This window comes from Rhynchophorus ferrugineus, unplaced genomic scaffold (assembly GCF_030347505.1).
Source record: "Rhynchophorus ferrugineus isolate W39M unplaced genomic scaffold, kcgeb_rfMv2 rfM2, whole genome shotgun sequence".
Lineage (NCBI taxonomy): Eukaryota > Metazoa > Arthropoda > Insecta > Coleoptera > Curculionidae > Rhynchophorus > Rhynchophorus ferrugineus.
Genome location: NW_027472581.1, coordinates 65,298,974 through 65,326,867, shown reverse-complemented (window position 1 = coordinate 65,326,867; position 27,894 = coordinate 65,298,974). Strand labels below are relative to the sequence as shown.

Below are 27,894 nucleotides of genomic sequence, written 5' to 3'. Positions count from 1 at the left end.
CATTTATCAAGGAATTTGAGTATTCAGTATACTTGTGTCCACATAAAAGTAAATATATATGGGTCGAATCGATAATATTATGATATTTACAATAACTAATTTATAGCTGTTATAATTCAACAAAGATATTTTCTGAAAATCAATTTGCATAATTAATTATCCACTAAATATGGTTTTTGTTTTCTTTGTTGTTATGTTTACCATGCACTTGTCGTCCACTATGAGTATACTGTATGGATGACGAGACATAGCAAGCTCTAAATTTTAATAATAATAATAACCGTCATTAGTCTCGTTATCTCCACAAAGAGCTGACTCTTATTCATAATTCCAAACCGTTGGCATTCGACCGTCGACCCTCCTGTCAGCCGAATCGAATTACCTTCTCGTTCGACTCGGTAACCACGACGTTCATTTGTTTTCTAGCGGCCGCTCGGGAATGGAAAACGGCGATCAGCAGCGATTCCAACGTATCGGCATCACGATCAACGAGAACGATATCGAAAATGGCGCGTTGAAAGTGCTTCAAGAGATCAGACCAGAATGGCAACCATCGAGGATTAAATTTAAGGTATGTCGTTTTTCGCTCGCAGTGCCGGTGGATGTTGTTTTTTGTTTTTTCGCGGGTCTGGGTCCTGATTGCAGGTGGCTGTGGACCGAGTGAAGAGATGCTGACGACGTTGTCAAATTGTTCGGAAAATCAGGCGCCCCTGGAAAACGATAAATACGAGGTCAGATCATTAAGTACTAACGTTAAAATTATTCAAGAAATAATCTCTGTTTAATTTAGATACTGCTAATCATAAGTTAAGATTACTTCATTCTCTTATAATACAAATTATGTCTTAGATATTCAAATAAGAGCAAAATGAAAATTTATCTAAAGTTTAATTTATATTTTAGTCTACTTTAATTTGTTTGTATTACGTATTATAAATAAATGAATATTTACTCTGAGTAATAAATTATATAAAAGGTAAAAATATATAATCATTGTATCGGAATATTTTCAAATATAATAGCTTCTTTAGGATTTAATTTTAAAAACAAATCAATATGAAAGTCGTAAAAACTCTTACTACGCAATTTCATTTACTGACTTCTCTAAAATATTAATCAATGGCTTAAGGCGTTGTTCAAGCACTATACTTTATAGACTAAAACTTATAGAAAGTCTATCCATTTAATTTAATTCAATTCACTTTCACGAAAATTAAATATTTATTTTTAACATTGCTTAATTATGTTTCGTATTCATTAGTTAATTCATTAAGGAACCAAGCACTCAAACAACACTTAAATTTATACGATTCTATTATGTCGTGATTTTTATTCTGATTAATCTTGTTAAATATGGTATTGTGAATATACTTTATAATAATATTTCATTATTTTTATTATTATAAATGTCAAATAATGTTCAGTATAGAATTTTTGAAATTTATTTAGTTTATTCAAATATTTTAAAATAAAATTATGAAGGTGTCAAATAATGTTAATTATATTATGTCTGGTAATTTGAGGAAACAATATATGTACACCTGATTTGATCAGAAACGAGGTTGTTTTAAAATGTGACATAGACAAAACACTGTTGTTTTATTTACAAATTGCATTGTATTTTAAATGACTAATAAGAATATTTGCGTAATATCATACATCATTTGATAAACATTTTTTATAAATACTTAGCAATACAATTAACCGATAAAAAGTTATACTTAACAAAGCAATTAAATTAAATATTTTAAATTGCTTGTGTATTACAATAGTACAGTGCTATGTAAAATACGTTTTTATTATCTATAATACCATGAAGTTTGAGAGCTCTGTTTAAATGATTTCAAAAAGACCTTTTAAAAGTATTAGTCTATGTATTAATATTATTACCTTCAAGGTCGATAAAGAATTTTAATTGAACGCAAATAACATAACCCCAGGTCTGTCTAGCTTAAAGATGTTTACCATATATAATAATTGTACACCTCACATTACTCATCATTGTTATTTTAAATGTTAAAAGAATACCACAAATTAATTGACTGAAAGAGTAATTTTAAGTTGTTAAATAAGTGCGTGTTATCTTTCACCAGAACATAAACAAAACTTCACGATTCGTTAAATTTAATTTGAACAGATTAAAGACACAGTAAGCCGTGTATATATATGTTAATTGTTGCATTCGCCATGAATGAAATAAAAATACGTTCGTATGCGACTTTAAGAATGGATTAAAAGGATTTAAATATTTTTCTAAGAAATTTTACTGTTTTATTGACGATCATATAACCCTTAAATATATTATCCATGGGGTTGTTCGTAGCTATAGTCTGATATCGTTTTGGATAGTTTTCTGTTAAAACTACTAATTTGTTTTTTTTGAGGGAAGTGTTGTAACTTGTTGAAATGTTTGTTCTGTAAAATAGTTCTTTAATTGTACTTTCTGTCAAAAAGGCAGATGCGTTGCCGCCCACCTTGAGAAAATATTTCAACCCCATACAGTGGATGACAGGGAAGGATGAAAATTCCATTTGTCACTCTAACTGAATTTAAGGAGGATATGAAAAATAATATTAGCGCAAAAAAAGAAGAATATAAAAAGAACTTTTAGGAAAAACACTAATTAAGATCATCAGCCTAATCAATGCTTCATTCTAATTACAATATGTACTACAACTCTGGAAGGTGACTGAAGTAATTATGATTTCTAAACCAGGAAAACCACTTGATGAAACAGCCTGTTACCGACTAATATTACTATTGCAGACGATGTTCAAAATATTTGGAAAACTTCTATTGAAATAGATAGAACTAACTATTGAGGAAAATGATCTTATTCTGGACCATCAATTTGTTTTCAAGAAACAACATTCCACGATTAATTAACTTCACAAAATCACCAATTCTATAGAAAATTTATTAGAGGAAAATACAATTTGTTCGTTAATGTTTTTAGATCTTGATCAAGCTTTAGATAAATTTTAGCATAAGTTTAAAATGCTTTTATCTGGTCAATATTCAAAAATTTCATATATAACAGTACCATCCCATTGATTTCATAACTAGCATGACCGATACTTTCGAGTCAAACAGGAAGATGCCTATTCTAACTTGAGAAAAATACAATCAGGTGTGCTACGTGTATTGGGACCAGTCCTTTATCTGCTGTATACTCGGGGTTTGCCTACATTCAATGAAGATGTTGTTGCTACATTTGCAGATGACACTATAATCCCGTGAACCAATCGAAAAGTTACAAACATCTATTGCTGAAATACAACGCTGGACAGAAAAATAGAACAACAAATAAATAACTGCATATTGATTTCACCAACAAAAAAATCATGCACATGCCAGTATATATAGTCTATTCAAAGTTATTTTGTATATACGTCATCTAAATTTGTGACGTCAAAACGTCGCAATGTTGCCGCATCAAGTTTGAATTTTAGTTCAGTTGGGCTTTGACATACAACAAAATTATAATCCAAATGAAATAATTGAACAAAATATTATCAAACATAACTTGTTTTAACATTATAGTACATCTGAAAACTACACTTAATTATACAGTCACAATAGTTTATAGATTAGAGTTATATCCTCTTGTCATTATTGCTTTCAAGAATTTTGCACACGTCGGACAACCGAACTACTTTGACAGACTCATTCGTTTACGTGTTCGAACTGATCAGACAGCATCGTGTCCCTTTTCAACTAGAATAAAGTGAGAAGGAAAATATTGTCTGATTCTGAACCGAATTTACAAATTACGGCAGGCAAGATTATATAAATCAACAAGTAGTCCCTTATGAAAATACAGCCAAATATCTTGGCATAACCCTTGATGTCAAACTCAGGTTGAAGCCGCATGTTATAGGGTAGATCTTCAACTCTGTCAGAATTAATAAGCTATTACTTAAGCTCGACCAACAAGTCTTGAAATTATGATGTTCAACTCTGGGGCTGGACAGGCCGAAGCGATAGAAATATACAAAAATTCGAAAACAAGGTACTGCGATGTATTGTTCATTCTCCACGATACAGTTATAGTTATAATCTGCATAAGGACCTGAAGGTAGAAACTAGATAATGTTATCAAGGACATGAACAGAGGCTCTATCAGCACATGAATGTTGAGGTTCTTCATCTCCTAAATAATGAGGGCAATGTTTGGATCATTTGGTTTGGAAGTTGAGGTTCATTTGATCTAGTTCAGAGTAGTTTTTGGCAAAATTAGTTTTTTTTAACAACATAATTCCCTTGAAGGGTGATACACTGATTATAGCGACCCTCCAAATTTTCGTTGCTTCAAAATAGGCCTCAGTTTCGGCGATCACCTCTTAATTCGACGAAAAGTTCTTCCCAGCGAGCATTCTTTTGAGATCTGAGAACAGGAAATAGTCTCTGGGCCCAGATCCGGAGAATACGGTGAATGAGAAAGCAATTCGAAGCCCAATTCATTGATTTTTGCCATCGTTTTTACTGACTTGTGACACGTTGCGTTGTCTTGGTGAAGCAGTACTTTCTTTTTCTTCAAATGCGGCCATTTTTCGGGGATTTCGTCCTTTCAATACGGTCCAATAACGCTATGTAATAGTCGCTGCTGATGGTCCTTCCTTTTCCAAGGTAGTCAATGAAAATTATTCCAAAATACACGCATCCAAAAATACAGACGCCATAACCTTGCCAACCGACTGTTGCATTTTTGCACGCTTTGGAGCGGGTTCATCATGTGTAGTCTACTCGGATGACTGTCAATTGGACTTCGAAGTGAAATGATGGAGTGCTCCGAATCATCAACTCGTCGTTGCTTTTGGTCAAAAGTGAGCTCGCACGGCACCCACTTTGCACAGCGCTTTCTCATACCCAAATATTCGTGAATGATATGATGTATGGTCATTCGAAATAATGTTGTGGATTTTTTAAATGTTATCGTCGGTAACAACCTCTATTGATAGTCCACTGCGTTCACCGTCTTCGATGCTCATTTCACCACACCTATACTTAGCATACCAATCCTTGATGGTTGATTTTCCTGGGGCAGTGCCCGGAAAAGCGGCATCAGGCCAAGTTTTTGCTTCAACTGTATTTTTCCCTTCAAAAAGCAATATTTTATCAACACGCGAAATTCTTATATATCCATTTTTTTCACAATAACAAAAGTTGCTTCACTCAAAATTCTATAATTCACAAACTAATGATCCGACAGCTGTCAATCTATACAGGCATCTTTTGAGAGTTAGGGCTAACTAAAAAATATATAGATTTAATTCTAATAGCGCCATCTATGTGTCAGGCCGGGGACTTTTCAATTGACCTGTTATTTACATTAAACTTTTTTCCACACCACCCATGAGTTCTACGCGCCTTTTTTGTGTAGTGGTACCCCCCTGGAGGCCTAATCTATCTAATTAAAAATTGTATATCCAAGAAATGTATTTTACTCTCATTAGAAAAAATATTTACCTTTGTATGTTTAGTTCTTGCTTCTTTCGATGGTGTGTTTCGTTATCAAGTCATTTTAATATCACTGTTATTTATTATTTCTTCTACTACCTGTGTATACCAATGTTGATAAAATTAATCACTGAATTCTCCCTAATGCATTTGCCATATCTGCAAAACAGTTTTGTATTTTTTCTCTCCTCGCACATTTTAACCAAATACTCATATGTATTTAAAAAAATTACATACATATCTAATGGACATTAAATCTTTCACACTCTTAGAGTACGATTTCCTACCATTATTAATTATATACACACCTTTAGTTGTTTCCACTATCATTACTTTGTCTTAGAAATAATCAACATTGGATCATAATATCATATTCAGAAAGTTTTACTCAAATGAATAAATAAGCTGTTCATTTCCAATCTATCGAAAGTTTGTTTACGATTCCACAATTTGCTAATTTCTTCTTCAATGTGTCTTATCGAGGGTACACAAACCGAAGTTTCCAGCATGAAGCACAATATAACTACAATGAATTATTAATAAATATTATGACTAAAAAAACCTACTCAATTATTATTCCAACGTTTACCTTTTTCTAACACTATTTTTATTTCATCTTGCCATGAGTGACCGTTGAGAATATTGGTCCCATTCTAAAATATCCATGTCTCATCTAAATACACAAATTGAAATAATAAGTTTTTTGAAATAATTGTATTAAATTATGTTTATGTTGAAAAACCTACTCATTGTTTTTATACATTTCATATATTTAATCTCTGTTAGTGCTAATATCAAGCTGATCTTGATTCGCCACCCGCTTCGTACGAGGACGGTTAAAAGAAACCGGTGAATCCAAAATTATGTTTTTTATTACTTGAGATATTTCAGTGACCGTGTCCATACTAATATTAAGTTCAGCTGCAACACGCAAAAATATTTTCAATAAAAACCGCAGCAAATTAATATTTAACCGTAACAATTCTCTAACGAATTTTATGGCAAGAGGGGGCCTCCATTATTAAGTACCTGTTCGAAGTAACTTATTAGAGATGCAATCTTTTCTGTCTGGCATCAGCATTTTTAATCAGAGTAATAATAAGCAGCTATTTGAAATTTATCAAAACAAGCAAAGTGTTAAGACAACGTTTGTCGGTTTATAACCTCTTATCACTATTGTTTTGAAGAATTCTGCATACGTTTGACAATCGGGCGACGTTTTAGTGTTCGCACGTATCAGATGGTATTGTATCTCTTTTTACCTAGAAAAAAATGAAAAGGAAATTGTTGTCTGGTTTTGAACCGAATTTACAAATTGCGACAGGCAATACCTTAAACATATTGATGACGTATGTTCACAGCAACTTTGGATAGACTATGGATGTTAAGTCCAAAGTGTCTATCGTATAATAAGTACATTGTTATTTTAAAACAGTAGCAAATTGGGATAAAAACAAATCACTTATTATTATTAGTGTTGAGTTTATTAATTATTATTTACTAGATTGCAATAATATTAATTATTTATTAATTAATTTTTGAAAAAATAGAAATGCATCACGATAAAAAATGAATGGAACAATTAATGCAGAAAATAAACTAGGATATCTTAAAATTACAATAGGGCGAGCATCTTAAACTATTTAGGGTGCTAAAGGGAAAAAGTTGATTCAACATAATCTTTAACAATCTTCTTAAAATTCTCTTTTTGATTTGATTCTAGAAAATTTTTAGGAAATTATGATTGTGTTATTTAACCAGCTATACTTTATTTTATGACAATTCGCTTCGCTGGAACTCTTCTACAAATCCAACTATTGCCTGGGCAGCAAGAATTCTTGGTTTCCCAGACAATAATAAATTACTTGGTGGATCAAAAATCAGTAATTTGTTTAGTATTATAAAGCATTAACATTTTTAGAATACTAATTAATTAAATTGCACTCAATATTATCCTCATAGAATCCATCTATGGGGATATTAAAGACACATAATGAGACGTCGACAATAGCACCTTCTCTGAAACATTTGAAGGGTAGCTACAAGAATATGGTGAATATTTCTCAATCTAACAATGAAACGCTGCGATTTTCATGACATCAACATACTTGGTCCAGCACTTCCCCACCACTGTATTTTTTCCCGGACGTGGGAGTCCGAAATGCCATAAAAATATGCATCTACGAGCCTCTTAACTTTTTGATTTGATACGAAACGCTTCCTATAATATATGTTTTCCAGTTTGGGACCTGATAGAGGTTTGAGGGTTCCAAATCAAGAGAATAGTTGGGTTTGAATATCGCTATTTTCTCACTTCCAAACCACCCATGTGTACAGAAGCATTTTCGTAGTAAAACATGTTTATTTCTTTTTCAAACGACTTCTTCTTTTGTATTATGTCATCTTGTTCATCAAGAAGTGTCAAAGGTTGGAAATGCCTTTTTCAGTGTAATTAACAGAATATCTTTTACATCCCAAGACATGTTTATAACCTTCGTGATCAGATCGACTTCGTTTCCTTTGGTGCTGAAACACAGGTTTCCACCCACTGCTTCGACTGTTGTTTCTTTTCTGGCGTGTGGTGGTAGATCCGTGTCATTTTCATATCGTCGCAAACCTAATATGTCTAGAGGCCATTGCGAAAATCATTTGCACATTTGCTTTTGATCGACATCCAACAAATACGGCGCAAATCTTTCGCATGCTTAATTTTTGTGGAAAATATTTCCTATGTCTGTAATCCATAGCATTAGCTATCTCACACATCTTCATTTTCCTATCGCCCAACACGATATCACCATTTTGATGGTTTTTCATTTAGTTGCGGTATAGGCCATCTTTTGTACATGAACGATTACCTTTAAATTCAGCTGCCCATTTTTAACAGTTGATTTGGAAGGAGCAGAATCCCAGAGGACTTTTGTTAATTTCGGATACATTTTCTAGGAACTGGCCAGGCCAAAACTAACAGTTACCACCGTAAGATATTAAAGTTTATCAATTTAAAAAAAAGTCAGCAGTGCAGTGCAAAAATTGTTGTGCAAACTAACTACTTCTTGACAGGATTGGTTGAAATGTGTCATACGAACTAGTACCACATGTATCTATACAGCAGACATACTCTCACATTTTTGAGCAAGACCGACAAATTTCCACCTTACCTTCGTATATTATTATTATAGACTTACGAGGGTCACTATTTATATTTCGGAAATTGGCAACACTGTTGTCAAGTGAGTCCATCGTAAAGTTTGACATTTTTGACGATATACGTACTCAGAACATTTTGTCGCACGGACGGTATTTGTTTATTTTATATTTAGTTGAAAGTTTCGTCTAGGCAAAAAATGGAACTAAATCGTGCACATTTTCGTACGATGATTTTTTACGATTTTCAACATGGATTATCACAACAAGAGTGCATCAATCAATTTAATTTGACTTTTGGCGATGAAGCTCCACCAAAAACTACCATGTATCACTGGTTTAGTGAATTGAATCGTGGTCTTAGTTCGCTGTCCGACGAGTTTCGTGACGGTCGTTCAAAATCGACTGTTATGCCAGAAAACATCGATGCATGTGTGAAATGATTAAGCAATGTGAGATTGAGGCATCCCTAAGCATTAGTTCAACCAGCATATATGCGATTTTACATGAACACTTAATTGTGCGAAAGTTATGTTCGCGTTGGATCCCACACAATTTGAAAATCGCTCAAAGAAGGCTCGTGTCGATTGGTGCCTAGAAAAGCTTAAGAAATTCAATCACGGTGCTACGTTTATAAAATCGTGACAGGTGACGAATCATAGATATGTTCATATGAGCCCGAAAGTAAGCAGCAGTCGACTGTATGGGTGTTCCAAGATGAACCAAATCCAATAGAAGTTGTTCGCGCACGAAGCACTTCAAAGGAAATGATGACTTGTTTCTTCGGAAAAACTGATTATATTGCAACAGTGCCTCTAGAGATCGTAGAACAATAAATTCTGATTGGTACGCAACCATTTGTTTGCCAGAAGTCTTTGGTGAAATAAGGAAAACAAACAGGAGACGCCGGATTGTTCTTCATCATGACAATGCAAGCTCTCACACATCGGCTCAAACAAGAGACACACAGAGCACTCAAAACATCGAATTGATGGGTCATTCGCCGTACAGCCCTGATTTGGCCCCCAATGACTTCTTTTTGTTCCCATCCGTGAAGAATAATCTGCGTGGTCAACGATTTTCATCGCCCGAAGAATCTATTCAAGCGTTCAAAAATCGTGTTTTGAAGATACCTCATTCGGAATGGAATAAGTGCTTTGAAAATTGGTTTAAGCGTATGGAAAAATGTATCGATCATCGTGGCGAGTACTTTGAAATACAATAACAATATATTCGCAGCTTAACTATTTGTTTTTTTTTTGGTATTCCCGAAATATAAATAGTATTAACAACAATTCATCAGAGTTGAGTTCCGTTTGATTAAATAAGCATGACTTATATATTAATAACTTGTTATAATAGGTAAAGCAAACACAAGCAATAGAGTAGAGTGTAAGAATTGCCATTCAGCAGCGATACTTTCTTCTCTTGCTAGCTTAACTATTTCCAAAAACAAACATTTTCATACATAGGACTTTTGGGGATGCTTAAAACAATTTAGTTTTTATATTTTCTTTGTTTTAAAGTATCCATTTTATCAACAGTTCCCTTAAACTATCAATCCAATTTACATTTGGGGAGACAAGTATCAAGTTTTCAAGTTTGTCCGTGAGGGTCTGAAATTTTCTAATATAGATACAATGTCTTCGCATCCGCATATTCAGCATATTATAGTTTGCGAATTATGCAGGAACAACACAAGTATGCCTCAAGTTTGATTATAATTTCTTTGATTTTTTATAATTTCTATAATTTGATTAAAATCTCCCTTTTACCAACAAAGGTTTATCTTACTGGACCTACTTTTCAATGTGGTCCTCGAACTACAATCCTCGGCTTTGAGCCTATAAAATATGACCAATTTAGAAACCATCCCAGAAGACATCTGGCCTTACCCAGCTTGCGTGATTGAGATGGTTGTTCCTTCTCAGATTTTACACTCTGGGGAGATTTAGAGATGTTAGCAGTATTTTTAAAATTTTTTTTTCAATTATTTTTATACGGTCTTATTTTTGAAAAAACTAAGTTTCATATAGGTTATTTGTATCTGTTCAAAGTTGATGTGTAACAGTATTTTTTTAACGGATAACATTAAATATTGTGTGGTAAAGAAATCTATAATATCTAATCTAAGCCAAAAAGTATAATATTTATATAAGTTGTGCCATTAATTATCAATTATTACAGCTACGTAACTAAAGAAGAGCTGCACACTGGCCTCGAAATCAAATGGATCCATGATTTAGCATTAAAACATGAGAAAAGGTTACTAAATCACAGCAACATGAAAGCAATATAGGTATTGGGCAATACGCGTGATATCAAAAGGACGAAGCAAACTAAACTATATAAACTTGTACAGTATATAAGTGTTACTCTTAATTTTAGCTTAAGTCTAAAGCTATAGGAACTGTACGAGTGGTAGTAAACAATATTCACAAATGGACTAGAGACTAGAAAATACAGCTTAATAATCCGAAATTTGTCCATATTAATTTTGCGTTGCGGCGAAATGGCAGAAACCTAATTATATCACTTAAGGGGTGGCCGACCCCTCAAGAAGAATCAGCTAAATTCCTTGGCATCCATATCAATAGTAGGTTAAATTGAAAACGTCACGTTAAACAAAATGATAAGCAGCTCAGACCTAAAAGAGAAAATGTCTGATCAAAGAAACGTTCTAGTTAGTCGGAAGACAGTCTCAACTAGATCTAAGATCAGATATTGGTTATTATTCAAAATATACAGGGTGCAAGTATGTGGTTGCATTAGATCATCAAACTGACTAGTAAATCAACATTGCCAGAACAATGTTCTTAGATTAATTACCAATACTTATTGTTACGTAACCAATGAAGAACGATAACCTCGAAACTAATTTACGGAGTTATCCATTATTTCTCTTTAAAACATTAATCAAGTCACAGCAACGTAGAAGCAATACAGCTACTGGACAACATGCAAAAAATCAGAAGAATGAAGCGAACCAAAGCATGTAAACGTATACAGTATATAAGTGTATTTAATATAATTTTAATTTGTTGTAATTCATACGTATTTATCCTACACTTGTTTTAGTTGTGAATTGATATGTACTTATATAACAGAATAATAAATTAATTTGTGAAATAAGATTGTACTAAACATATTTAATATAAGATATAACAAAAAAATTGCAACAGACAGTGCAACCTTTTTAATTCCATAAATCAGAAGGTTACTGAAGCAGTATTGAAGTAGAATGAGATTATATTGAATAATAACATGTATTTGAGATCATAAAATCGTATTTTTCTTCTTGAACACAAATCTTATTGAACGCAACCTTGTAATGATCGTACCTCGTGTAACTCGTTTAACCTTTTGCTAAAACAACACAACAAAAACAACTAGTTTTTTTCTAAGGAACTGTTTGCGGTTTTATTTACAATACCGTTTTAATTGTTTAGTTAAAGTCACTCTTGTTGATGAATAAGCAATTTGTCTAATGAATAAAAGATGAATGTATCTAGCTGTTGACAGATGGTATCACCAATAAGCTCGTGGGCTGTCGTCCGGAGGATGCACCCGAAGAAGACACGGTCTTGGTGAGGATTTATGGCAACAAAACTGACTTGATCATTGACAGAAAGGCAGAGACTAGGTAAGAGTTTTTTTTAAGAGTAAGAGTTTGAACATATATTTTCCTTGATTTAAATTTAAATAATTAAATTGGTTTCTGAGTAATTTTGATTAGAATGCATCTAATCAAAATTTATAACGACACCACGTCGTAATGTTGCCGCATCAAATTGAACTTTTGGTTCACAACGTTTGCCGGTTTATAATCTCTAATTAGTATCACTAACGCTTCGAAGAATTTTTTAGATATTTGATAACAATGTTGACCAGTACTAATACAAATCGAATTTTATAGATTAATTAGGTTAAATATTCCGACGCATCAGACATCGTTTTGTCTCTTTTTAACCAGAGTAAAATAAGAAATAGTCTAAAACGAAATTTAAATTTTTACAAGCTGCATGGTAGTATATTCGACGTCGTCTATGACGTGCATTGACTGTTTTATGGGAAGGACTATATAAATCCCTTTGTTTTTTTTTGTGCTGGCCTAATACCAGGAGGTGGAATGCATGACGCATACCTGATCGCGGAGACTTGCCCTGGGGTGACAAGTTGGACCGGTTTATCTGGGACTGCCTCTGGGCTTACCAATACACTAAACCGAAACCGCCTCACAGTTGACCCCTGTAGATCGCTACTGTCACTGCATTACATTTGGGAATATGGCACCCGCTGATCGGGCAGACATTCATTCGGCACGTGGACCCGGCGATTCTGTTGATTCACGAACTTGAGTTAACGCACGACTGGATACTGTCGTATGAGGCAAAAGTTACGACTGCAGCGACGGATGAGGTCGTTTCAGCCTGAAAAAGACGGGGAGGTTAGCGGTGATGCGGTGCTAAGCTCCCAGCATGTCGACCAGCTCGCGAACAAGTGCGTTTTCAGAAGAACTTAAGCTGAGTTGTTGTTTGTAGAATAATTGAGATATGAAGTGCTTGATTTCTGGAGTGTCAGTTTCCCTATGAATTTGATTCTTTCTGACAAACTATGGAGCGTTTAAGATTCTCCTGAGGAGCCTATTTTTGAAAACTTGTAGCCGTTTCACCTGGTTGGATGTAACAAACTTGAAGTAGGCATTATATCCGTAGAGGAGTACGGACCGAATTTACATCTTGTAAAATAAGCATTTGATGTAGATGGAAAATCTGCTAGAAGGGCAGATCGGAGAAGATAGTAGGTTTGCTATCCCCGAACCTTTCTGGATTGCTTTCTGGATTTCGTAATGCCAACCAAACTGTCGGTCGAAGTGGAGACCTAGGTACGTGACGTTATCCAGCCATGGAATTTTTTCGGTGTCGATCTTAAGTTGCGAGACGCGCAGTGCGTAACGCTTCTTATGGAAAATGATGGCCTCGGTTTTCAAGGGGTTGATTTGCAACCTCCAGAATTTGAACCACTTGACCGCCTGATCGAGCTGCTTCTGTAAACGTGCATGAATCGTAACTTCGAACCTGGCAGCCGTGAAGAAAGCAGTGTCGTCAGCGAAAAAACGCGACATCAATGTGCCCTTTTCTCGGCAGATCTGAAATAAAGAGGTTAAATAAGGCTGGGACCAGCGGGGAACCTTGAGGTACGCCAGCCTCGATTCGTTTGACTCGGAAAGATCTGTCCGATAGGTAGGACTTGATGAGGGCGGTTAGATCTTTTGGGATTCCTTTGTTATTATGTGAAGTATCAATTAGTATTCACGATATTTTTTTATATCCAAAGAAGTTACATGGGTACATACGTCATCTAATTTTGTGACGTCCAAACGTCACAATGTTGCCACAACAACTCTGATTTTAGTTCAATTTGGCTTTGACATACATAAAAATTATAATCTAAATAAAATAATCAAACAAAAATGCTGTTACATTATAGTAAATCTAATGCATATATTATCTAAGGACTTAAAACTACAATTAAGTAAACAATTATAATAGTTTGTAGGTTAGGGTTGTGTTTGATTATATTTACATTAAACTATTTTCCATACCACCTATGAGTTATAATCCTAGCCGCGTTTTTTGTGTAGTTATATCCCTTGGAGGCGTAATCCACCTAATTAACAATTGTATATCCAAGTGATATACTTTACTTTCATTAGAGTGCATATTTATCTTTTACGCTTAGTTCTTGTGTCCTTCAGTAGAGTGTTTCCTTGTAAAGGCATTTTGATGTCACTGTATTTCTCCTTTGTTCTGTTGATACCTGTGTACATGTTTCTTGATAAAACTAGATTTAATCACTGCATTCTCCTTAATGCATTTGCCATATCTGCTAGACAGCTACTATTTGTTTTCTTCTGATACATGTATATAAATGCCATGTATATTCTGAACCATTCCTGTTTCCAGCATGAAGTACAATATATCTACAATAAATTATTAACAAATGTTATGACAAACCAAATCAATTGTTATTCCAACGTTTACCTTTTTCCATCAACTTTTGTTGTTTTAACACTATTTTTATTATTATCTTGCCATGAGTGACCATTGGATATATTGGTTGCATACATGAAATATCCATGTCTTCAAATACATTAATTGAAATAATAAATCTTCCTTCATTTTATTGTATGCTTTTAAAAATTATATTCTTTTAAAAGCAATATCCAGAAATTACATTAGACGTTTTCAATACTTTTCAGACTAACAGTTTTTGAAATAATTGTATTAAATATTTGTATTGAGAAACTACTCACTGTTTTTATGCATTTCATATATTTAATCCCTGATAGAGCTAACATCAAGCTGATCTTGATTTGTCATCTGTTTCGTATGAGGATGGTTCAAAATTATATTTTCCATTTTTTAAGTTATTTCAGTGGCCGCGTTCATTTTCAGTTGTAACACGCTAAAAATATTTGCAATAAAAATCGCAGCAAATTAATAATTTACAGTAAAAATACTTACCTCTCTAACGAATTTTAGTGACAAGAGCGGGCCACCATTATCTCATTCCTGTTCAAAGTAACTGATTAGAGACGCAATCTGTTCTGTCTGGGTTGTGAATTTCAATCAGAGTAACAATAAGCAGCGATTTGAAATTTATTAAAACTAGGTTGCCGGTTTATAACCTCTTATCACTGTTGTTTTGGAGAATTTTGCATACGTTTGACAACCGGACGATTTTGGCAGGCTAGCTCCTTCGAACTTCATTCAGCATTCATCAAACAGCATTGTGTCTCTTTTTAATTAGAATTAAATGAGAAAAAAAATATTGTCTGATTCTAAAATAAATTTTCATATTGCGGAAGGCAATAATACACCTTGATGACGCATGTACAAAAAACTTTGGATAGACTATATAACCAATAAGGTAGCCAAAGCACGTCATCAAAATATAAAACGTTAGCACGTCGCAATGTCACCGCTTTAACTTTCTTTAAGTATTTTGGTTTACAACTTTTACCATTTTGTAACCTCCAATTATTATCACTAATGTTTTGAAGAATTTTGTAGACATTTGACAACAGAGTACCAACACAAATTGAATTTTATAGATTGATTCGGTTACATATTCCGATGCATCAGACATCATTCTGTCTCTTTTTAACTAGGTCGAGATGCATTTGGCAACTCTCGACGTGATCTATGACGTGTTGTTGCTGTTTTATTCGAAGGACTATAAGTTAGGAAAGATGCAGGGTTTAAAATCAAATACATTTAATATAATTTAAACTGTTTTATTTGGAAAGAAGAGGCGAATTATTAGAACTGTCAAACAGACATTATTGCCGATTCAATTATTCTTTAATATTAATTAAATACTTATGTCTAGATACTTCACTTATTACAACTCACAGTCTGACATAAACGCACATTTTTAATTTGAACCAAAGCAAACCAGGCCCTATCAGACGCGTGATATAGTACCTCCATCCGAAACAAACCACCAAAGGTATGTGCTTGGTCGTTGTCCCGTTTGGACAGCTTACAGTTATTGTAAAATTACTATCATCCATACCTTCGCCCGTCAGTGTGTCTTCGATGATCTTAATAGCACTGTTTTTGCCCAAATGTTTATGGCATACCTTATATGGAAAGGTATTTGGTGACTCCAAATTCCAGTAATCTACGGCTGAGCAACTGAGCTACTGCAAACCGCATTTGGCGGCCGTACATTCCGAATTAGTGCCAGGAATCCACGAAGTAGGGGCATTTCTCAAAGCAAGGATGTTTCCTAATTGTAACAGTTTATGGCTAGAGAAATTTTAGCATTTTCAATCTACCTTTTGTGACCGTACAGCTTTAACAGCGATATTTTTGCCCGAACTCCAACCAACGTCGAACATTTTTAATTTACTTTAAACTATTTACTTTGTGGAAAAAAGTTGCGATTTATTGGATCGGCAGATCAGGCAATACTGTACATATACAATTTGCAATACCTATGTTTAGACACATCACTGATGATATCTCCCAGTCTGACGTAAATGCACGTTTTTGTTTATTTTGAACAACCAGGGGCTTATCAATCTTGGTAACATGTATGCATTTCCTGAAATATCTTATCTTCAAGCATGTGAATCCTACCATCAATGATGGTGACAATGATTGCCTTATAATTACGCGATTTTTATTACGTTTTATACGATATACGCACAATAATCTCGCAAAATTGATAATGAGAACAAAGTTTATTGACAGACTACTATAACCGGTTAGCTCCAGTTTTGTGTTGTAACATGTTAATTTACAAATCGTATTAACACATTAACATACGTTGTAAAACATGTTAAAAATCGTACTTGATATTTATAATACTATTTTAACTGTTACGTAATTCCTCTATCTGCTCCAAAATATATTATTTCCATTAATATCAAGTTATAACCCTTGGAAGTAGATAAATCTAATTTTTCGAAATATATGTCGATGAGTCATTGTTTCAACGAAGCAGGATTACGTCAAAATGATATATAATACTACAATATAATTATATAATTTCATAATTTCATTTTATGTATATTTAGTTTGGTAGGTTGCTCCTGATTAATTTCAACAGTCATATATGGAAAAGATTTTGGCATATACACGATTTTACAATTAAAACTACGATATGTTTTAATTTTATTGCTTCAAATATTTATTTTATATCAGATTCAAGCCTATAGAGGTCTCAGAAATGTTAAAAGCAGTATTCTTATTTCACGCGGATATAAGTTGAAAAATCAATTTAATTTTTTGTCTTAAAAAGTTTTGTATATATTAAATTGTTAATATTGTTAAAAAAGCAAAAGTCTCCAGCAAAGGTCAACATTTTTGCTTTTTTGAGTTTTTCTCGTCAACGATGAGTTTTTTCAAAAAAATAATTCGGGCCAAAATTGTAGATTATAAATTTATTTACAAAAATGGCTTGTATACTTTTTTCCTAAGAATTACCATTTCTGAAATATTGTGATTCTAAATTTGGATGCAATATGATTGAATGAAATTGAAATTGAAGGTTTCGACGACTATTTTTTTTGGTTAAAGTATTAAAGTAGCAATTCTCCCATATGCTTAAAGATTTGTTTATTTCTTATAATATTCAATATTTAAGAAAAATATATTAATTATAGCAATCTAGCAAATTATTACTTTTTTTAAATAATCTCTTGAAACGTCAATAATCTGCCTGTGGGCAATAAATATTATTGTTTGATTTCTGTTATATAATATAATCATCCTAACATGCAGAAGATCTCTTCAGTAAGTGATCTGCTGTACAATTGATAATCTAAATCTTATTCTAGATACTATTCTAACTTATTTTAAAGTCTATCCTAACTTATTTTAATAACTATTCTAACTTATTCTAGAAATTATTAAATTTCACTCTATGTGTCTATTAACCAGTTCGTATGGTAGTTTGCATTTGAGCCTACGCACTTCACTGTCATCGCGCACATTTAACTCTTTGGCGAGTACATTAGGATGCACTAGTAGTCTTTCAGAGTACTTCACACTAGCACTTCAAATCACACTCTTCATGGGTTCTATGGGGATATCGCGTTGAATCAGTTTGTTGGACACATAATATGGGGCATCGGCAATGACTCGCAACACTTTATTCTGGAACCTCTGGACAATATCTATGTTAGATTTGCTAGTAGTAGCCCACAGTTCAATAGCATAGGTCCAGATGAGCCTAAGTATTGACTTATACAGCAAAACCTTGTTATATAATGATAATTTAGATTTACGCCCTATTAGCCAATATATTTGGTTTAGTTTAAGCCCAAGCTGTTTGCGTTTTGTCATTATATGTTTTTTCCAAGTCAGACGTCGATCAAAATGCATTCCCAGATATTTAACGCTGTCTGCTTGTGGAAATTCATGATTATTCAATTTTAGTGAGGGACATGTTCTTCTGCAAAGGGTGAATGTCATATGGGTAGATTTTGTCTCATTTGTTTTGATACGCCACGTTTTCAACCACAATTCGACTTAAGATGAAGTTGGAGTTTTTTTGTGGCTGATATTGGATCCTCGTATGATGATAAAACCGCTGTATCGTCAGCATATGTTGCAACAGTAGTGTTTCGTGAGGTCGGTGGGTCAGCTGTGTACATCAGATATAACAATGGGCCGAGAACACTGCCTTGCGGAACACCCGAATGTATGGGCTGTAGGTTAGTGTATTCGTCAGCCTGTTTGACAATAAAATGTCTGTCTGAGAGGTACGATTTCAGCAATTGAAAGTGCGTATGGGGAAAAAGCTTTTTCAATTTAATGTGCAGTCCAGTATGCCACACCTTGTCGAAGGCCTGAGAAATATCGAGAAATGCAGCGGAGCAATATTTTTTATCGTTTAAATTTTTGTTAATTTGGTTGACTATTCTATGTATTTGTTCTGTTGTTTCGTGTTTATTACGGAAGCCAAATTGATGGTCTGGAATAATATTTCTCTCCTCTGCGATTAATGTTAATCTCTTAATGTATAGTTTTTCGAAAAGTTTTGAGATGATAGGTAAGAGGCTTATAGGACGATAAGAGGAGACGTCTTCTGATTTTTTCCCATGTTTAAGAATCATAATGATTTGAGCCACTTTCCAAGTGCTAGGAAAATAATTAAGTCTTAGAATGGCATTAAATATGAATGTTATTTGATGCACTTTCCTGAGAGCTCTTTCAAGATTCTTCCAGTAATTAGGTCAAAACCGGGAGCTTTTTATCATTGATTTCTTTAAGTATTGTTTCTTTTACTTCCTTAACAGTAAATTTCTTATGTGGCAGATCCATTTGAAACGGAGTATTAAGAAAGTCAATCTTGATTTCTTCTGTTCTGATTTGTTGCCAGGTTTTTCGCAGCTTTCTCTTTTCAGCAATTTTTTGCTTAATTGTAGATAAAATATAAGTATGTGTTGTCGTGTTCTAAGGCGCCTATGGAGAACCTTATACTAAGGACGTTTGTGAAGTTCTTCACATACGGGATGCCTGATTCAAGTTGAGTATTGACGTTCCTCATAAACCATGGGGCAATTTGTAACGCGCGGACTTTTTTAGATTGGAACACTTGGAGTAGTTCAAATTGCCTCTCAGAGACATACCTGTACCACACTTGTGCAGAGGAGTGGAAATAGTAGACTGTACACGACATTGCCTTTGCAAATAGCGTGCTGTACTTGAGCTGACCATTGGAATCTGCGGTCGAACTGGAGACTGAAGTATGAAACTTTTTGGAGCCAGGGGATGGGGACTTTACCAATTTGGAGGCGATAGACGCGGAACCCCTTCTTGTGGTGGAACAGAATATCCTGAGTTTTGCTCGGGTTTCTCTACAGCCGCCAAAATTCGTAGCACGCAATCGTCTGGTTTACACGGTCTTCAAATCTGTTGCAAATAGCGTTGGGACTATAACCGGTTGTGAAAAAACGGTATCATCTGCATAAAATATCCATAATAAATAATATTCACAGCTCTGGCCTGGATATCTTTTAATTCGAATTTAATTTCCTCAAAATGTTGAATATTTTCTTTTATTATTACCGCACTTCCTCCTTTTGCTGCGTTTTCTAGATGATTTGTGCAATGTTTTATAGCTTCTGGATTTAATATAGAATTGCTTGGTAAAATGTGTTTCTGATATCAGACACACATCAATGTTATTTATATCAAGAATTGCTTGAATCTCTTGATGATGGTTAAGCAGTCATTTATTTTTTTGTATTTTTATTTTTCAAGAAGATTTTTTCTTAATGCCTCCAAGTTTTTTTTATTTTTTGCTCCATATCCAATAAAGAATTCTCCCTTTGGATAATTTTGTTTAGTATGAGTTGAAGTGTTTTACTCTCGTTGTCTTGTTTTTTTTCTCCTGATAATTTGTCCCTGTCAAAGCTATAGAAGCATAATTTCTTTTGTACATTTAGTATGTCTTTTTTGTGTCTTACTTTTTGTTTTTGCCTTATAAGCATTTTTGTTTCGGATATTTTGTAGTTATTTTGTAACAACACAGTCTCGATAATTAGCAGGATACTCCTCTCCGCTGTCAACACATTTTAGTTTCAGATTTTTCAATGTTTGGTAATACATTTTCTTTCTACGACATTTTATTGTTCACAGTTCCTTTTTTTGTGTATTCAATATAACTCATCATAATTTATTCCAGCCATAGCATCAATTAACTTATAAACAGACCTAAATCAAATACAAATGTGGCTGAAAAGATGGCGTAAAAAAACGAAACAAAATCCAGTCATATATCTTTTACGCTCCGTAAAAAAAACATATCCACCAGTCCATATCAATAATTGCCAAGTCCGTCAAGCAGAGGATGCTAAATATCTTGGTATACACTATATCATACTAGATCGAGGTCTAACATGGAAGAAGCACATACTTACCAAACGGAAACAACTTGGACTTAACTCCAACAGATGTATTGGCTTATCGGACGCATAACAAGATATCATTGTATAACTCTATACTTAAGCCTATTTGGCCATATATAATTCAATTATGGGGAACCGCTACAAAGACTAATATATTCATCATACAACGGTTCTAAAATAAAGTGTTGCGTGCCATTGCCGATGCTCCGTACTATGTTTAAAATAAAGTGATACAACGTGATATTCTTGTAGAACCAATAACGAGTGTAATTCAAGGTGTTTGTATGAAGTACTTCGAAAGAGTGTCATGTCAGTGCATCCCAATGTACTCGCTAATCAGCTAAATACGCGAAGTGACAGTGAAGTGCGTAGACTAAATGGTCTAACACCATCCGATCTGATTATTGGACATATATACACTTTAGAATAAGACCATTAAATACTATTTTATATAGATCACCTAACGAAGTGATTTTCTACATGCCATGTATATATAACAAATAAACATAACAAATACCTATTGCCCTCTGGGCAGATTGTGGAACTACTAAGAGTAATAAAAAAATCATCATCAAATTAATTTATAAGTACACAAGTACATAGCATGAACGTATCCATAAAATAATTAATAGCGTTTATAATTAGATACCATAACAACTAATACATAGAATACACGTATTAATGTTTACTTATATTTTGTAATCAATCAATAATTGACTCTATAATAATTTGACAAACAACAAACTATTACTATTAGTTCAAAACGACATTTTAAATAATTAATCCTAAAAAATATCAGGTAAGTCTCAACTAAAAATTCGAGGATATGGTAATTCGAACATATATTACTGTTTAAGTTATGTAACACGTTTTTACTTTGACATACACGGTACAAAAAATAAACGAAACAAAACAAAACGAATATAAACAAATCATTTGCGACATCTATATTACCGCTACATTTAAAACAATCTTTAAGCTCTACGGTTAAATTTTTTTAATGGCCACAACGGAAATATTCAATAAAATTCATAAGGATGTTTATCATTATTTTATTTAACTTGTACCTACGAAACTGCCTCATCTGTCAAATTATGTTTCTAGTTAATTTTTTAAATAGAAAATATACGCATTATTATCATTCATCGCTGGCAACAACATGTGTTTTATTAAGGTCAATCACAACATAGTAAACCATTCGCCCTTCAAAACTATTTTACTTTATTATGTCAAAGAAATATTAAGGGGAATCTAAATTAATAATGTTTGAATCAAGTTATGTTTTAAATTAAATTAAATTAAAATTGTAAAGATAAATAGCAGCATTATCATGTATTAATAATATTTTTTATAATTTTCAGGAATATTCTGTTCCTAAGTAAACAAGGTTTAGCGCCTAATCTGTATGCCACTTTCGAAAACGGTTTAGCGTATAGATATCAACCTGGATGTACCTTAAATACAGAAACTGTTCGGAAGCCCTTTATTTACTCACTGGTAGCGAAGAAAATGGCAAAATTGCACAAAGCAAAGGTTGACGGTATCGAGAATCCCAAACCCTTCATTTGGAAAAAATCAAGAGATTTTTTAAATTTAGTACCTGAAGAATTTTCTAGTCAGAAAAACCAAACAAGGTAGGTTACACTCCTGAACATAAATTGGTTGAATATTATTTTTCCTCAAACATTTATAAAACATTCATATTTGACAACGCTGTATGAATGTCGCGTTGCAATACATTGGGCCTAGAAACTAATATCATTAAATCGTAGTAATATGGTATTTGAATATTTATATTTACAAATGTTTTATACAGTCATTACAATGCCTTAATTAATGTTACTTTTTTATTTTATCACATTACTTTTTCATTAATTTATATTGCTATTTAAAAATATTCATTCTACCTATCTGACGTTAAAGACATTTATAATTCCGATAATACATTAATTATGTTCTCATTAAATTACTATCAGCTACGACAACCAAAAATGTCGACATACAAATAAGCGTTATCTTCATTAAGGTTCAAAAGTTATAACCTATGAAACATTTCTACTTTCCCTATACAAAAGCTGATAATATTTTGATATAAAATTTATACCGAATATGCCCCGTTATTAAACAGAAGATAGACCAATTGACTGTATATCAAATATTTATTTCACAGGTTTGAATTTTACTATTTATTTTAACAATCGAATGATTGTTTTATTGAAAGTTTAAAAATGGTTTTCTTAGTTTAAGTTTTGTTTAAAAATTCTAATGTTATCGAAAGGTATAGTACATTAAAATGAAATTACTTATTTTAATTAATAATATTTTCAGTATTCATTCATATTTTCCACTTTAAATATCTTTTTTATAAAGGCAAAGTGCTGCTTATGTTAGGTCAAGGTTTAAACACAACTAATGTTCTTTTGTTAGCTTGTTAAATAAAGAAAATGTTCTGTAGTTATTAAAATAATATTGATTGCTTTTTTGTTTTAGGTATACAGAATTGGCTTTGCCTTCACAATCAGAATTGAACGATGAAATTATTCAACTTCAAAAATCACTGGAACATGTTGACAGTCCAATAGTGTTTTGCCACAACGACTTATTGTTGGGCAACGTGATATACACAGAGAGCGATAATGACGTCACTTTTATTGATTACGAGTATGCGGCCTTCAATTATCAACCGTTTGATATCGCAAATCATTTTGCCGAATTCGTAGGTAAGAAGAATAAAACATCTTTAATGTAAATGTTATTACAGCATTGTTATATTGTATATGGAGAGAACGCTTTCGCTAGTTTCTATATTTAAAACATTTGTGTAGATGGCACTACAAACTGTAACTGTCTCGAATATTATACATATTTTTCAATCCATAAAGACTTCACTATAGAATTTCGTTATAATTTTATTTCATAAAATATTTTATAAATATTTGTGAAATTAAAAAATGTTTTTTATTTTTCTTAGGAATCGATTTAGATGCTGCAGACTATAAAACAAAATTTCCATCAAAACAGTTTCAGACAAACTGGATAAAGATATATCTGGAAGAATATTTAGGCTTTCCGCCTAGCGAGGAGGAAATTGAAAATCTTTACGTTAATGTAACTAAGTTTGTATTAGTATCACATATGTTATGGGGACTTTGGGGCTTGATACAAGCAGAACATTCCAATATTGATTTTGACTATATGAAGTAAGTAAAATGCCTATAATGATTTGGAAATTCGTGTTTTTATTCTTTATAATTTTAGATTTGCAAAAGTCAGATTAACTGAATATTTTGCAAGGAAAGAAGAATTTTTATCCCTGAAGCCATCATTGTGACTGCATTAAAATTAGACATTGTTGCATTCACATAGCTCTAAAATGTGTAAGATTTAATATTGCTTTTAAATATTGCTCAGAAATAACCATTTATTATTTTGTTGATATTAATTTAATTCACAAAATATTTTCTCGAGCCAGTTGTGGGAATAATCTTCTTTATGGATACAGAATTTTGTTAATAGATATTAAGAGAATAGACATTATATAGTTGTTAGAATAATTATTTCTGCAGGTATGTTTCTTTAATGATTGTGATGATTAATGATTAATGAAATGTGATACATGATAATATTAATTGTTTTTATGTTTTAAAATGTTAAATTTGTTGATCTGGTGTTCAAATGTCATTGTATTTTATTAGATATGTTGTAAACAATTTTATAATTATATTATTAGTAAGACAATAGATTAAATATTTAGAAAATTACATATCATAGTGAATCTAAGTTACCTTAGTTCTACAGTTATAAATAGTTTTAACAGCTACATGTTTAACATCCCTTTGTTGTTCATTAACCAATTCTATTTAAATTTTAGTGTACCATGTAAATGTTCTGTTTTTGAGATAGTAAAAATAATGTTTTATAGACTTAGTATTTATGTTCGTGAAAATTAGTATTTCAATAGAAGATTTATATATTTAATTTAATGCAAAATAGTAAGGTTCTTAAAATTTTATATTGAAATATTTTAGAGTAATATATCTAAATATATGGATTGATCTAAAAATTGAGTAGACAAATTATATACAGAAAATAAGTATATTTGAAATTTGAATATTTTTAACACTGATGTTAATAAACATAAAAGACAGTAGTTTTATTTCTTTTTGTTGGTATGTTTTATTTACCTGAAAAAATTGTGTTAACAAAAATTAATTAATAAAAATTTGAATAATTTCAGTAAGTTTAATAGTGGAATAGCAATATAATTTTTGGTTCAATGGCAATTTCGTCTGTTGAATCTTTCACACGGTGACAAATTGGTTAGTTTTGAGTTTTCGTTTTTATTTAAAGTATTTTTATAATTCTCCTAAAACATCAAGGGAATTAGAACAAAAATATTTTACAATACTCATGAATTTTTTTTACTTACTGTTTTCTGAACCTTTAATATAAAACTTAAAGTTGGCAGACACAATCTATTCAACATACTTTTGGTAATTTTACGTCTTTTATGATCAGTGTTTTTACTAGAAGACCTATTAGTTAGAGACACTTTACTTATTCTTTCAGTTTTTTTATGCACTGATTTAATTTCTAGTATTTTTCTTGATGTACTATTTAAGGAAGGTAACTTTGCCTTTTGATGGTCCTTTAACATTCGAAACGTAAGAGATGGAACATTGAACGATGCATCGTGTTTGTAATCAGGCGAAACAAATTGTCTTATATCAGCACTTGTGAGCCTAGAAACAATGTTAAAGTAGAATGAAGAATCAATTTTAAACTTGTAATTTTCCTTTTTTTATAGATCAAAACTATAGTTTGAATCTGAGCATACATTAAAATAATTAAGAACCTGCTTAAAATACATCTAGATAACGATCGATCATTGGAGAAGCTCACACTTTTCTTCGAAAAACTTTCATTTTCTTTATATGGGTAATCTTCTGAAATAGATTCATCGTCAGAGGAGTATTCGTCAGATGTTTGAGAGAATGCTTCGGTCATCTAAAATGAATCAAATGAATTAAAATGCATAGTGAAGTGAACAGAGCTTTTACCTGGTAGGACATACATATAATTCGGTTATTGTGTAAATTATCAAATGTAAGTTCATCACCAGGAAAGAACAGTCACAATGTGAATTCTGAGAGAGATGTCCGAAAATTCATACAGGTTTATATATTTAGATTGCAACAAACTAACTTACTTTGAAAATCATTTGATAGGAATAGAAATAACAAATAATTAATAAACGGTAGTAGATCGGTATATAGAAGTGGATAATAGAAAAATTAAAAGCTTTAAATATCTAGTAACATAAATAAATGAATAGAAGTTTAATGTGAATTTAAATGTTCGTATTTTATTAAAAATATTTTTCTTTCTAAATTTTTTTATGATTTTTATCTACTATACCACTTGTATAATTACAGGAAAACAAAATATAAAAACGTTTCTATTTAATAAATAACTTATCGTATATTACAGCCTTAAAATATCACAGTTAACCAATAGAAATACATAAAAATCACTTAGTGCAAAAAATACAATATTCGGGAAATTCCATGTTAGTTATAGTGATCGGCACTTTCAACTTAACAAACTTGGTATCCCTGGACAATTTAAGTTTTGGATATACTGGAAATCGCGAGTTGACGTTGTGTTTAGCGACAATATCATCAACATTGATCACTGGTCGTGCTGATAAACTATTGATAATGCCTTTCTTACTAATCTGTTTCAGTTTGTCGGAAGGAATCAATTTTTGTTTGACTAGAAACTTTTTTAAATCGATTAAATGCCTAGTCGCTTCGCACCACCATTTCTTATATTTGGACGACTGATATTGGAATTGTTCCTGCTCTAGCTGGCATCGGCGACACATATGAAGATTGTGTTGCGTGTGTGATAAATAGGTGTAAGTAGGTGCAGCAATTCGGTCGATCTGAAAATTGTATATCAAAAAAATATTAGGTGGTTGACTTAATTTTTACAAATTTTTTCATCCAGTAACAACTTATAATTAAACTTGAAATATTTTGGTCGTTTTGAAAGGGTTGGACGCATGGTTTCAAATATTAATTTAGGCTATGTTTTTATGAAGTTCGTAAATATTAGTATAAACGTTTTAGGAATTCTATGTATTTTGTATTGTTATCATAATAATCGCATCTTGACCAGCTTCGAAAGTTTGAAGATGTGGATATCTAAATTCTGTTGAATGAAGATTCAATGAAATCGCAAGAAGTTGCAACTCAACTAAAATTCAGCCTACGCGGTATTTCTCAATGTTTGCATCAAATAAGAGTATTTTAGAAAGTAGAAGATGGATCCCACTCTAGGTCAATTTTTTTAATACCTTTACTAGTTCAACAGTCTTACCCAGGATGCAATAAGTATTTTTTATGATAATTATTATACACATAACATGTTGAGGATTACTTCAGTAATTATGATCTCCTGCATAAAATATTTTATTCTAAATCTTGCTCTAGAATCTATATCTATTAATTCGATAGGATGTTTTAAATGTTTAAACATTTTAGTCTACGTACTGTTATGCAATGTCATCACTGATATTTAGCTAATTGGCAAGTATATTGCGTACGGGTGCATTGACACTCTTTAGAAATACTTAACAGTAACATTTTGAATTATACTCGTTTTTGGGTTCTAGGTAGATATCACGTTGAATCTCTTCATTATAGCCCTAGTATGGACCATCAACTATAACATACAATACAGTTGCTAGAAGCACCCCATAGTAGGACGAAATGGACTTAATTATTAATCTGTACAGCTATATCCTAGAACATTAGGATAACTTTGCTTTGCATCTAACAAAATAATAAATT

At 32.4% G+C, this 27,894-nt stretch overlaps 2 protein-coding genes and 1 long non-coding RNA gene across 5 annotated transcripts in view; 1 reads left to right on the top strand and 2 right to left on the bottom strand.

The window, feature by feature from the left end:
* Window positions 1-325: 325 nt before the first annotated feature.
* eas (ethanolamine kinase 1) lies at window positions 326-24,960 on the top strand. 2 transcript variants are annotated; one of them, XM_076396100.1, is made up of 7 exons: window positions 432-571; window positions 646-731; window positions 12,120-12,250; window positions 22,399-22,671; window positions 23,528-23,757; window positions 24,009-24,237; window positions 24,296-24,960. In XM_076396100.1, the coding sequence occupies exons 2-7, from the start codon at window positions 669-671 to the stop codon at window positions 24,366-24,368; spliced, it is 999 nt and encodes a 332-aa protein (XP_076252215.1). In that variant the 5' UTR covers window positions 432-571; window positions 646-668; the 3' UTR covers window positions 24,369-24,960. The 2 variants fall into 2 exon arrangements, with proteins under 2 accessions (XP_076252214.1, XP_076252215.1); XM_076396099.1 differs by lacking the exon at window positions 646-731 and having other exon boundaries at window positions 326-571.
* Window positions 14,439-14,892, bottom strand: LOC143191225 (uncharacterized). The gene is made up of 2 exons (XR_013004444.1): window positions 14,652-14,892; window positions 14,439-14,590 (listed from the first exon to the last, which is right to left on the bottom strand). It is a non-coding gene; the product is annotated as an uncharacterized LOC143191225 (long non-coding RNA).
* A 1,555-nt stretch (window positions 24,961-26,515) lies between the features above and the next one.
* Window positions 26,516-27,894, bottom strand: part of LOC143191222 (uncharacterized) — a 68,709-nt gene continuing 67,330 nt past the window's right edge. For both annotated transcript variants that reach the window (XM_076396097.1, XM_076396098.1), the window contains one exon: window positions 26,516-26,984. In XM_076396097.1, coding sequence (XP_076252212.1) covers window positions 26,568-26,984 — 417 coding nt within the window. In that variant the 3' untranslated portion in view covers window positions 26,516-26,567. The remainder of the gene's footprint in view (window positions 26,985-27,894) is intronic.

Coding starts and splice junctions, on each gene's coding strand:
- eas (XM_076396099.1), top strand. CDS start 440: ATGGAAAACGGCGATCAGCAGCGATTCCAACGTATCGGCATCACGATC. Junction 572..12,119: donor CATCGAGGATTAAATTTAAG/GTATGTCGTTTT, acceptor GAATGTATCTAG/CTGTTGACAGATGGTATCAC. Junction 24,238..24,295: donor ATTGATTTTGACTATATGAA/GTAAGTAAAATG, acceptor TTATAATTTTAG/ATTTGCAAAAGTCAGATTAA.